The sequence below is a fragment of the Balaenoptera borealis genome, assembly GCF_965194805.1.
Source record: "Balaenoptera borealis genome assembly, chromosome: 2".
Lineage (NCBI taxonomy): Eukaryota > Metazoa > Chordata > Mammalia > Artiodactyla > Balaenopteridae > Balaenoptera > Balaenoptera borealis.
Genome location: NC_138867.1, coordinates 74,115,228 through 74,129,695, shown reverse-complemented (window position 1 = coordinate 74,129,695; position 14,468 = coordinate 74,115,228). Strand labels below are relative to the sequence as shown.

Sequence of the window (14,468 nt, the reverse complement as noted above, 5' to 3'; positions counted from 1 at the left end):
CTATCCATTTGCTAAATTGTTCTATGCTTAATTTGCACAAGTGAAAGAATTTCACCAGTTTTCTAGGAGGTGGGGGACAGCAATAATTTCATATATTAATACTCATAATTAATGCATAAGATCACTTTAAAACACTATTATTCTTAATCAGTAATCAGAACACTAATTCACAAATCTGTAAATACTCTACCCTATTATAAGATATTTGCTCTGTAGATTACATACAGAGAGAAAACATATTTTGTATTTGGTGTGACTACAACTTAACTATTCCATTTGGTTCTTAAATATTTTTTTTAATCCCTTTAATTACATTCAAATTTGAATTTAAGAAAACCAAAGGCAATGAAAGACTACATCAGATAGTCTCAATTTTTAATCAAAATTCAAACTCTACCCTTCCTGTCACCTTACCCCACTTAGGTAGAACAAATAAGACCAAGGTAATAGACATAAGATGATTTATCTTCATACTGACCCATGTTACCTTATATGAGTTATTACTACAATATAATGTGTGCAATTTTTACCAATTGGCAATCCCTTTGGAAAACTGCATGTAAACAAAATAGTATTTACAGATTTTTTAAGTGTTTATAAAAACACATACATATAATGATGACATGTTAATGTTAATTAAGATATGAAATTTTTTTCTTTTCTATTTTAATCAAACCCTAGTAAAAAGGCCGACAACCCACAAGACTGTATAATTAAAAGGGAACTGTAGTGCTATGCTTATTTAACTCTGTGCAAGGTATACGCTATATCTGAAAAATCACGCTATTAGCTATTATTTAATAATTAGCAATAGAATTATTTAAACCATTTATGTAAAAATATTTTTAAATATATAATTCATTCAGTGCTACGTAGGGACTAGGAGGTCTTGATTTCCACTACTGCCACCTCAATTATCTTTAAATAAATAACTTCAACTTTATTTCTACTACATAGACCTAAATCAAACCAATAAAATACCTGAATCAGTTAACAAATATCAGATTTATGAAATTTAGAAAAAAGATCTCATACACACTGTCTCATCACTTTATTCCTTTTGTGTTAAGGTATTAGTTTGAATTCATCTACTTAGTAGTCTCCATTTCCTCTTCTGTGAGATATAACTATTTACCCCTACTACTTTATGGATTTATTTTAAGAACAATGTGAAAACACTTTGAAAACAGTTGAATTATGAACAGTTAACAGTTCTTCCAGCTTAAATACTATAGACCACTCACAGAGCCACCTGTATGTCATACAGAAAATAAGCTCAAATATTAGTTTACTGCTGTCTGATTATTCACACAATAACCATGAGGTTTGACTGGATGTCATTCCCTCTCCATCACAGAAGTTTTATTAAAGAAAACTTGCAACTACTTTTGCTGAAGAAATGAACAATAATGGAGTCATCTGGAAGCTAACTTTGCTCTATTAAATAAAGCTGCTAACTCATTGGGATTTCTAGATGTAAAACTCCAGTTTTAACAATGTGCGTAATGAAAAAAGGTGTTTAAATATAGGGAATAAGGAAATACAACTTGTTCTGATGAGAAACCACATCCGGAGGTCCAGATCTGTCTTCCTTATAGCACATGTCATCTTAGCAACTTCTTTCCAGGAAGTTTTAAGAACAGTCAGAATCTGTGTTCAATCAATACAAGATGGCTAGTTCTGCAACCCCATCCATCATTCCACCACAGTAAAACCTGACAGTTATTGCTATTCCTTCAACAATCTTCCTGGCTTGATTTTCAGACATGTTATCTTCAGCTCAAGGACTGGTCAAAAGTAAAATTTAAAAAGATGAGTTTCTGTTACCAGGTAGCTATGCCAACTTGGCCAGGCAAGTAAAAGTTTTAAAGCCTTGACGTCCTCATCGGTAAGTAAGGAATTTTAATACCCATCTCTCTTTGTTGTTATGAAGCCTTAAGCACATAATGGATGTAAATAGCTCATCAAAGAGCCTGCTATATAAAAAGTTCTCAAAAAGCACTAGCTGCTATCATTATCATCATCATCATTATCATTACCATCACCATCACCATCAGTGCAAGGTAATTCATGCATTGATAGTGGGAATAAAGGGAATAAACTGGTATAATCTCATTGGAGAATGATCTGCCAATATTTATCCATATTTTCCATATTATACAGTACACATGACAGCTGACCTAACAAGTCTACTTCTAGAAATCTATCCTAAACATGTGAAATCACATACCTAACATGGATTCAATGCAGCATTGTTTATAATTGTGAAACACTAGATGAAACATAATGTCCATCAATAGATTACTGATTAAATAAATTATGGTTCATTCTTATAGTGTAGCCAAAAAAAGAAGAAGAAAAAGAAAAGAATGAGGGAACTCTTTCACAGACTGACATGGAAACATTGCCAAGATATTTTAAGTGATAAGGTGAAGAGGCAAAACAGTGCAATATGCTACTTTTTTGTCATTAAAAAGAAAAAAAAATCTGTATTTTCTATGCATAAAATGTTTCTGGAAGGATATATAAGAAACTGGTAACACTGGCCATCTAAAATAGAGGAACTGAATGGATGGCTAGGGACAGAGATGGGAGGGCATATTTTTAGTTTATTAATCTTTTTAATTTTACATCTTTTTTTTTAAATATTAAAAAATAAAGATATAAAAATAAGTGCCATGAGATAGGATTTTCCCTCAATAGAATCTTCTACACTTAAACATAAAGCAGAAGAAAAGCATTAAAAATACACATATACCAATAAGAGAAAAAAATGAGAGGTTTATAAAGATATACATTCATGTTTCTTTCCCATGCATAATTCAAATGCAAGGGGAAAAGACGAATAGAGTGAAAAAGGAGTCAGGTGACAAAAGGTGAGGCAAGCTGACAGGTGAGTTGTAGACAGGACAGAATGGAGCCCCCATATCTCCTAGCCAACAATGTTCAAACCTTGCTAGTTACCCTGTATGCTGGGCTTGGCTCTGCCAAGTGTACACGTTATTTAAAAGAGAGAGAAGGTGGAAAGGTGGAAGAAGACAAAAAGAGGTATGACATTTTTTCAGTTTGTTCTTATAATAAGAAGAAAACCTTACCTCAATTTTTTTCAATACATCTGCAGTATTAGTGAGTGAAGTGCCTTTGCCTGTATCTTTTGCCTTTTTGGATTTGGGGCCTGCTGAAGTAAAACCACTGTTAACACATTTTTCTATAACAGCAATTGTATATTAAATGTCTTTGCCTTTTAATATGCCATCTAGCATGCTGGTATGCCATAGCAGGCACACAAAATTTGCAGGCTGAATTAATTTTCCTAAAGAACGAACAAAATAAATCAGCACACATCACCAATTTTCCATGGTGAGGAGGTAAACGATAATCACTTAATAGGATATTTTCTAAGACTGCAACCAGATATCTTTACTGAAAATTTGAACTGGCATTTAATGTCCCCAGGGCCAAAACTGCGACAATGTTCCCTCAGGTAGAAGCACTAGAGGGCCAGTGAAAGGCTCTCACAAATGTATCATCTGCACTGGCTTCCTGTTCACTGATCAGGAATTTTAAATAGGGCAATCTTACCAGGTTTGGGAAAATAAAAAACAAACTTCCAGTTATAAAATATATAATCATGAGGATGTAATGTACAGTGCAGGGAATAGGTCAATAATATTGTAATAACTTTATATGGTGATCGGTGGTAACTAGACTCATAGTGGTGATCATTTCATGATGTATAAAAGTTATCACATCACTATGTTGTACACCTGAAATTAATATAATAATGTATATAATATAATAATGTATATAATATATAATATAATATGTAAGTCAACTATACTTCAATTAAAAAACATACAAGTGTAGAATAAATATATATTTGCCAGTGGTTAAAGAGATGAGAAAGAGGTTATATTCAGGGCAGCATAGCATTATCTTTGTAATGAAGATTAAAATAGTTAAATGCAACACACCCATCATATGAATCTGAAAACTCAAAGCAATATAAATAAAAATGTTTTAATAGCTTTGGGATATAAAATTTTTTAAGCTATATCAAAAATATTTCATTTTGAGGCTAATGTGAAACTGCAGGGTATAAAGAATTGTTTCACATATAGATCCTGCTAGTCAGTTACCAAAACATTATGATACGTTACAAAATTGTCCCATGATGATCAAAAAGTATTACCATTCTTTTCCAAAATCAAACTAAATACCTAGAAATTACTTGGTAACAGAGGAAAATATGGCTCAGAAAGATTAATTTTGTTAAAGATTAACATTTAACCTATAGAAGAAGAAATTTTTAGATTGTGGTGCATGACCCATAACTGATGGAATTTACAATTTATTATGTGATACCAAATTGCCCCTCGGGGAGTCACTGAGTTCAGAACTCCCAAACATACACATTTGTGAGGTTTTGCTCAAACAAAAGTTATTTAAAAAAAAACAGATAGATTTAATGATGGGTAACTATCTCTGTTCCCCTTGAGAGCAAAGACTGTTTAATCTGAATTGTAGCACATAAAATATCATATATGAACAAGCTCTCAATATATATTATAATACTGATGCCAGAAAACACTAGCTAAGAATGTAACTTACATCAAGAAGTCTTTTTCTCTAAGGAGCTTTTATCAAATTATTTAAATTTCATACACATAAATCTGTTAAATGGATATTATAGAACATGGTCAGGTAAATAAACTTATAAAAATTATTAATCTCTTAGCCAAGAAAGTTAGTTGCATATTCAAGTCCACTCAGCAATTTTGGCTATGTATTATTTATAATTGAGAAAGAAGTGTCAAATTATGAAAATTTGTTAAAAGACTGTTTTAACCCCAAAACATTTACATGAATTTTTTTTCATCTTTGGCCAAATACATGCATATATTTCAATTTTTTTGTTTCTTTCAACACCTGCCAATAGCTGGTTCTTCAAGAAACAAACTTTTTCAGTCTTTGGCTCTTTTGGTATTGTCTACTTTCATGTAAATCAGGGGAGGCCATTTTAACAAAAGAGAGAGTATAAGCTTACCAGGAACATAACACAAAAATTATATAATATGCAATAAAAATATTAAGAAGAATGGAAAAAGAAAGTTTTGTTGTTTTCTTTTTCAACAAATGAAAATCCTGATGCACTGGAAGCTTTTACAAATCAGCAATGTGTATATGTGATTCTAGGGATGAGCAGTTGGTGGGATGTATTTGAACATTAATTCCTCCAAATCAGATATATTCTTTTCAGCTCTTTAAAGTCTGCTAAAAATTTGTGATCCACTAGGACATGACCAGTATCATTCAAGCAAATGTTATTTTATTGTGAAAATAATATATTTGTCTAAGAAAAGCCAAGGGTATAAAGGACAGCAGGTAAACTATCAGATCTCAATATATAATAATTCTGTTCTCAATCAAGCTAAATATTCTTATATGTTGTAGCTTTGAAATAAAACAAAATAAAAATACTTCCATTTAAAATATATGTCAAAATTCACCAAATTGTATGTTTTGAATATGTGCATTTTATTATATGTGAACTATACCTCAATAAAGCTGTTAAAAAGGGGAGGGGGATCTCTTTCAAAAGACAGAAGTCGAGGGAGTACTTCCTAACTCATTCTATGAGGTCAGAATTACCCTAATACCAAAATCAGACACATATTATGAGAAAGAAAACTAAAGATCACTATCTCTCATGAATAAAGATACAAAACTCCTCAACAAAATATTCTTAAATCCAATCCAACAATGTATAGAAGGAATTATACACCACATTCAAGGGGGATTTCTCCCAGGGATATAAGGCTGGTCCAAAATCAATTAATGTAATCCATCACATTAACAAGCTAAAGAAGAAAAATCACATGATCATATCAATAGATGCAGAAAAAGCATATGACAAAATCAAACAGCCATTCATGATAAAAACTCTTAGTAAGTTAGGAACAGAGGGGAAATTCTTCAACTTGATACAGAATATCTACAAAAACACCCTATAGTTACATCATACTTAGTGGTGAAAAACTTGATATCATTAATAATAAAAATCTGACACTCTGCCACTAAGATCAGGAACAAGGCAAGAAAGTTCCCTCTCATCACTGCTTTTCAACATTTCACTGGAAGTCCTAGCTAATACAATAAGATAAGAAAAGGATACAAAAGGTTATGTAGATTGGGAAGGAAAACATAAAACTCCCTTTGTTCACAGACGACATGTATAAAATCTGAATGAATTGGCTAAAAAACTCCTGGAACTAATAAGCAATTATAGCAGGGTTATAAGATACAGGTTAATACACAAAATTCAATCGCTTTTTTATATATAAACAATTGACAAGTGGAATTTGAAATTAAAAACATAGTACTATTTACATTAGTACCCATCAAAATGAAATACTTAGGTAAAAATCTAACAAAATGATCTATATGAGGAAAACTACAAAACTCTGATTAATGAAATCAGAGAACTAAATAAATGGAGAGATAGTCCATATTCATGGATAGGAAGAGCTAATATCTTCAAGGTGTCATTTCTTCCCAACTTCATCTATAAATTCAATGCAATCTCAATCAAAATCCTAGTAAATTATTTTGCAGAAATCGACAAACTGACTCTACTGTATGTATGGAGAGGCAAAAGACCCAGAATAGCCAACACAACACCGAAGAAAAATAACAAAGTTAGAGGACTGGCACTACCTGACTTTAAAACATACTATAAAGCTATTGTAATCAAGACAGTGGTATAGGTGAAAGAATAAATACATAGACCAACGAAACCAAATAGAGAGCCCAGAAAGCGACCCACATAAATACAGAAAAAGGCAACTGGACTTCCACATGCAAAAAAATGAATTTACACAGACTTTACACCCTTCACAAAAATTAACTCAAAATGGATCATAGACTTAAATGTAAAACACAGAACTATAAAACTCCTAAAAGATAACAGGAGAAAATTTAGATGACCTTGAGCTTGGTGATGACTTCTGAGAGGCAAAACCAAAGGCATGATCCATGAAAAAAAGAACTGATAAGCTGGACTACATTAAAATTAAAAACTGCTGTATGAAAGACACTGTCAAGGAATAAGAAGACAAGCTACAGACTGGGAGAAAATGTTTTCAAAAGACATATTTGAAAAAGGACTGTGTGAAATAATAGAAAATAATATATATTGGTCTCAGCTCCTGGTTCCTGGCACAGAACTCCTAAAACCCTTATAATTTCCTAAGTGACAACAGTGTGCATTTTTGTTGTTCTAATATGTGTCTAAATCCCTTGGAACTTACTGCGTGATAGGAGTGCCTTTTGTTCTAAGGAGGTGACACTTGGTGGGCTGCTGGGCAGCTTCAGGATGGGGTGGGTTATCATAAACATCAAGCCATGATTAGAAGCCTGGAACTTTCAGCCTCATCTTCCATCCCTTGGAAAAGAGGAGAAGCGCTGGAGATTGAGTTAATGATTGATCATGCCCATGTGATGAAGCCTCCATAAAAATCCCCAAAGTATGTGGTTCCAAGAGTTTCTGGGTTGGTGAACATATCCATGTACTAGAAGGTGGCACATCCCAATTCCACAGAGACAGAAGTTCCTGCACTGGCGACCTTCCAGACTTTATCTTATGTATCTTTTCACCTGACTGTTCATCTGTATCCTTTATCATAACCTTTATTACATAATAAACTGGTAAACGTAAGTAAATGTTTCCCTAAGTTCTGTGAGCTGTTCTAGCAAATCAAATCGAAGGTTGGGGGTGGAGGGCATGGGAACCTCTGATTTGTAGCCAACTCAGACAGAAGTCGTGGGTAACCTGGAGACACACTATATTTGTGATTGACATCTGTAGTGGGGAGTAGTCTCCTGGGACAGAGCCCTTAATCTGTGGGGTCTGTGCTAACTCCAGTTAGTGTCAGAATGGAATTAAATTGTAGGAGACACAGCTGGTGTTGCAGAGAATGGCTTGATGTGCAGGAAAAAACTCCATACATCTGGTGTCAGAATTGCTGTGAATGTGGTAGTGGTGTGACAGGAAAGTACAAACACCCAGCAAGAGTGTTTTTCCTACAGACTATCATCCAAAATATACACAGAACTCCTAAAACTCAACAATAAAAACACATTAAAAAACCCAATTTCTCCAATGTCTCTCCCACAACCTCATCTTAGCAAGCTTGTACTCGTCCTTCAATCTGGAGTTCAATTGTACCTCCTCAAAGAACCCTTCCCTGGCCTCCCAGTGAAGACAGTGTGTTACGTTTAATGTCTTTACTCCAACTGACCGTGAGCTCTGTGAGGGCGAGGATTACTCCTACTTTGCTCACTGTTTTATCCCTCTTAGCACAATGTCTGGCAATAGTAGATGCTCAACAACTTTGTGTTCGGTGGAATTATGAAAGAACAACACAACAGAAGCTTTCACTGTGATATTTTATATACACCATAAAGTTCTATTTGACAGTTCCCAAACGTTACCAGTTACAAATGTTTTAGTTAAAAACTTAAAATATAGCCAGTATAATCATTTTAAAACTTTCAAATATGCAAATGAGAATATCTACATAATTGAAAAGTCTTTCCTAGCACATCAAAATTCCATAATTAAAGGAAAAACAATTAAACAAACAAAAACAAAGAAAACAAAACAAAAAATCAACAGCAAAAGGCTCCAACAGAATAATCATAATGTCAAAAATATTTTAAGAAAAAGCATTCAGAACATTGAGTGTAACATTAGACTGACAGTTCCATATTAAATGGAAGTTAAGCAATAACCTTTTCCCACCTGGATTATTATTATTATATTAGTTAATGTACCTTTTTTGCATTTTTTTCTTGGCATCAACTCTCTAGGGAGTCTTCTCCAATCTGTGTGTACAAAAGGAGAAATATAAAAATGGCAGTTTCCTCTAGGAATTACTGGCACTAGCTATAACTATTTAAAGAACATGATAGTTGCTCATGCAAAGGAAATAAAGTTTCTTAATATCTGACTATACATATTTAGCTGGGATCAAATTATAACAGTGATATATTTTCTCCTATGAAGAAAAAAAGTTTATTAAAATAGCTTTGAAACAGTGTTATAAAATTTCTACAACATTCTTTTAACAGCTATATAGTATTTATATAATTAATTTCAAATACAGAAATTTTCATAACAAAAAAATGTAGAAAAATATTTATGGGCATGAAAAGTTATTCATGATATACTGGTAAATTAAAAAAGCTTCTAAAACAATACATATAGAATTCCATTTAAAAAATAAACCTACCATATAAATATTTTTATATATATTTGTGCAGAGAAAGCTCTAGGTGGGGGACAAAATATTACAGTATTTCCTTGTGAGTGTTAGGATTACAGCTGTTTTTCTTAAGTGTTATTTATTTAACTACTCTGTATTTTGTAAGTTTTCTGTAGTTGATATGTATTTTTCTTAAATTTATTTATTTAACTTATTTATTTTTGGCTGCGTTGGGTCTTCGTTACTGCGCGCCGGCTTTCTCTAGTTGTGGTGAGTGGGGGCTACTCTTCGTTGCGGTGCGTAGGTTTCTCATTGTGGTGGCTTCTCTTGTTGCAGAGCATGGGCTCTAGGCTTGTGGGCTCAGTAGTTGTGGCTTGTGGGCTCTAGAGCGCAGGCTCAGTAGTTGTGGCGCACGGGCTTAGTTGCTCCGCGGCATGTGGGATCCTCCCAAACCAGGGATCGAACCCGTGTCCCCTGCAATGGCAGGTGGATTCTTAACCACTGCACCACCAGGGAAGCCCTGTAGTTGATATGTATTTCTTATGTAATAAAATTTTTTTTTCAGAAGTTAAAATATGTGATCACAATCCTAATACATGCAAAACTAAATAAACAATTCTAATAATTATAGGAAAACTTTAAAATTAAAAATACAAATAGCTATGGAAAAGTAAATGCTCTCCAATTAATAATTGTGCCTGCATTAATTAAACAATTCCTTTAATTTGTCACTTCCTTTTCATTTTTAAGCTTAATCAGAAAAATGAAGCAACATAAAAATAGATAAAAATGCTACCTGCTAATAAAAGAAAAACTCAGTGTCTTCTGCAGAAAACATTTATATCTCAAGCTATTTTAGCCGAACTAATAAATTTTGCTTTAAATATGTTTCTTTTTATAAACAATCCACAGGTGATCATGAGAAAGTATTTAAAGAGAATCATTTAGAGATGAATGTTTATGAAGTAGAAGAAATGAGAGACCTAAGACAGTGTTTTCAGAGGGACACAACCTTATCAATAATCGGCACTGAAAAGAAAGAGCACTGTAAGTCAGGAAAGCAATAATGCTGTAAATGCAACTTACGCATTTACATACAGGCAGTTTCTATAACACACCAAGGACAGAGATGTCAAAGGAAAGTGAGTTAAAATGAGGAGACCTGCGTTTTAGTAGTATGGTCCATGTCGTCCTGACAGGTCTCTTCATTTCTATGGCAACTGTTAATTTTCTATAAAATGAATGAACTGGATGAGTTCTCTGCAGCCCCCTTTCACCTTGTCTCTATCCAAGGCAATTTTGTGAATGTTGAAAAAAAAAAAAACTCTCTTAGGTATGGTTCTGTTGAAAAGGCATTTTAACAATCAAAAAGAGTCTATGCCTGCTGGAAAGAAAGGAAGATACACAAACTTGGCTTAAAATATTCATAAAAATAGACTTGTTTTCTCCTCAGAAGCTATAAAATCACGCAGGTGCACAGAAGTGAGGATTACTGGTATTAGAGACTAAAACTGTGATTGTGGCAAAAGGAAATGGAAAACCCAATGGTTCTGGTGAGCCCCAGTTTATAAAAAAAAAACAAAGTATCCTAAGAATTTCCACAAAAACACTTCAACCCTTCCATGTTACAATATAAAAATCTTTTCTTCTTAGTTTTCAAAAGATATATGTTGCTAATTAATTATAGGAAAAGAGCCAGACTCTATTTTCCTATGGTGAAAATACAAAATTTGTCCTAAAAAATATGGGGTAGGAAGATAGCCTTTAAAGATTATTTGAACATTTTCAGTTTTACAATTACCTGGTATCCACTCTTCTTTGTACACCTTCACATATCTTTTACTATATCTTTCAATATCTAGAAAAAAGATAGAAAAAACAAATTTTAAAATAATTGAAAACACCAGGTAACATCTTTTATTTCACATACAGGGAGTTTCTTACATTTCTCCACAATGTGTTCCTGGACACATACTGAACAGTTCAATGAGTATTACATGTTTAGGGAAGTGGCAAGAAGCACCTGGGTATGAATGGCTGGGGGTGAGCAGAGACCTAAACCCTAATTATGGTTCTTAGAATCAGACAATCTGACTCATCTCTAAGAATATTCACAAAAGCCCAAATGCAAGTCAGGAAGCCACTTACACATAAGGGCAGGGGTCTACTTGGCATCTTCTATTTTCTTCTTGTGACACTGGCCTCCAGCTCCCAATCTCTAAACCTTGTATAACTGGAAGGTATTAAGTACCTAAGTGAGGATGGAGGGCTGTTTGCTTACCTCCAGTAAGGTAAGCAAATGCTTAATACACACATTTACTTAGGCTTCTCAGTGAGCTACTTTTCACAATCCATTGGGGAAGAGAATGGGGAAAAGGGTAGGAGTAGGCAAGGTTGGACTTGATGGGGCATGAATGAGCAAGCTGTAAGCCTTCCATGTCACTGCTGAGAACTGTGCAGGGACCTTATGAGCTCACCAAAAACGGGACTGTGGCTGTGGCTCTTGTTCTGCTTTGCCCACTTTGCCACAAGAAATTCCCTCAATGAGGGCCCAAACCCTTTCCCAACAGCACAAGTTAGCAAGTGACACCATTATACAATAGCTTGAAACCATGGTTCATCATAAAAACTGGTTTAGGAGTATAGTCATGAAAAGCAGACGGTAATATAAAAGATTAAAATATAAAAATCAAGACCCAAGTAGACACTGATTTTTCTTCCATGTTAAAAAAAATGCTTCCACAGACTCACGGATACAGGGAACAAACTAGTGGTTACGAGTGGGGAGAGGGAGGTGGGTAGGGGCAATACAGGGGTAGGGGATTAAGAGGTACAAACTATTAGGTATAAAATAAGCTACAGGGATATATTGTACAACACAGGGAATACAGTAAATATTTTATAATAACTATAAATGAAGTGTAACCTTTAAAAATTGTGAATCACTATATTGTACACCTGTAACATATAATATTGTACACCAAATAATACTAAGACCATGGTGTTAGACAAAGATAACTAAAATAAAGAGTAGATCAGAAACTAAGACACAAGGCTTTTATAGATATTTAACTGTTTGACTTCAATCTTGCTCTCAAGTTTTTCATCTGTAAAGAGAAGGCCAATGAGAGATTCCCAGCATCTGCATTTTAAATTTTTCTCCAAAACAGATTGTATATTTTGAAAAAATTTAACCCTCAATTTACCAAGAAAAAATTATTACCATTTATTAATAATAATGGTTACTACCAATGAACCATTTTTATATTTTTGTTACTTTCAAATAATTTACAGAAGAATAAGAGATGTTGAAAACCAACTACTGGAATTCAATTTAAAAAAGCAAAGGATATAAATAGATATTTCTCCAAAGAAGATATACGTGGACAAAAAGCACATGCTAAGATGTTCAACATAATTAGTCATTAGGGAAATTCCAATCAAAACTACAATAAGCTATCACGTTATACCCAGTTAGATGGCTGGAACTAAAAAGACAGTAATAAGTGCTGACTTATTGTGGAGAAACTGGAACCCTTATACGCTGTTGGTAATGTAAAATGGTGCAACCACTTTGGAAAACAGTTTGGCAATTCCTCAAAATGTAAAATAAAGAGTTACCATATGACTCTAGATATGTACACAATAAAAGTGACATATGTCCACCCAAAAACATGTATACGAATGTTCATAGCAGCATTATTCATGGTAGCCCCAATGTGGAACTGACCCAAATGTCCATCAACTGATGAATGAACAAAATGTGGTATACACATATAATGGAATATAATTCAACCATAAAAAGGAATGAAACACTGATACATGGTTTACTATGTATGAACCCTGAAAACATTATGCTAAGTGAAAGTAATCAGTCACAAAAGAACACATATTATGATTCCATTTACATGAAATGTCTAGAACAGACAAATCACTAGAGACAAAGCAGATTACTGGTTGCCATGGGCTGAGGGGGGGGAGGGGACAATGGGGAGTGATACTAATGGGTATGGGGGTATCTCTTCAAGATGATGAACAAGTTCTAAAAATTAGATAGCACTGTTGGTAGCACAATTCTGTGAGTACACTCAAAGGCACTGAAATATTTTAAAAAGTAAATTTTAGATACGTGAATTTTATCTCAATAAAGGTGTTCTTTAAAAAGAAAGAAAATTAATTACTGGGGATTTTAATAACAAAATATAGTAAACTCATTATATTCCACCATTTTCCTGGTTTTGAAGGTATATTCACCCAAAATGAGCTACATCCTTTGAATGCAGCTAACTGCGCATCAACTGTGCATTGTGGATTTGTCATGTACAAGCCTTAAATATAAGCATTTCATATATCCTGATTCCAGATTTCACATACATCTTTAATAAATTCTAACTTACTATTTCTGTTTTTTCTCACACCTGCACCACCCAAGTGATTCTAGATTACAAATACAATTCTATTAACAGGTTTTAGCTTATCATTACTTCCAATTCTTCTTGTATTTGCACCATCAAAATGTAACACTTTAAAAAACTGTTATGGCTCACACTTTTGTTGAAGAGAGGATGGCCCAGCCATCTTCTTTGATCTATAATTGTAAAACATTTTCATTATTAAATTTATAATTACCAATTAATGTGATCAATCCAATAAATCATTTCATTTCTACATAATCTATTTCCTTTCAATCATCTTTGTCTTTGCCTTTGCCTTCAGCAGTTGTCTTGTTACAAACTATATGAAATAAAATTTGGTATATAAATACCATCAAAAACGAAAAAAAATATGGTCACGTCATTTTAGCAAACAGAATTTTCAAGGTTCCTATCACAAATTATTATGTGAAAGATTAACTGTATGAAAATACCGTATTTCCTTTTCATTCTTAGAGATATACTGTTTACTCATTGATTCATGAGTTCATAGTAGAGAACGGTTAATGAAAAATGATGAAATAATACCTATGATGATGAAACAGAAAACTATTTCAAGATGCAAGAAAAATAAGATCACTAAGGTTCAAAAAATGTATTTTAGATTTATGGAAGGGTCCAATTGGCCAGTACGGTAATGCTAAGATAATATGAATTTTTTTTCTTTTCTAAAGCAAATTCTCTTTGTTCTTTGGAAGATGTCTATGAAAAAATAAAAATGAATATCAATCATTACATAAAATAGTAAGAACTGCTCAAAAAGAAACTA

The 14,468-nt window shown here is 33.3% G+C and overlaps 1 protein-coding gene across 4 annotated transcripts in view; it reads right to left on the bottom strand.

The window, feature by feature from the left end:
* The window catches only part of POLR3G (RNA polymerase III subunit G), a 101,586-nt gene that overhangs the window by 7,730 nt on the left and 79,388 nt on the right, over positions 1-14,468 (bottom strand). For all 4 annotated transcript variants that reach the window (XM_082378449.1, XM_082378448.1, XM_082378446.1 and 1 more), the window contains exons 4-6: positions 11,068-11,124; positions 8,836-8,886; positions 3,096-3,178 (exon numbers count right to left, since the gene is read on the bottom strand). In XM_082378449.1, coding sequence (XP_082234575.1) covers positions 3,096-3,178; positions 8,836-8,886; positions 11,068-11,124 — 191 coding nt within the window. The remainder of the gene's footprint in view (positions 1-3,095; positions 3,179-8,835; positions 8,887-11,067; positions 11,125-14,468) is intronic.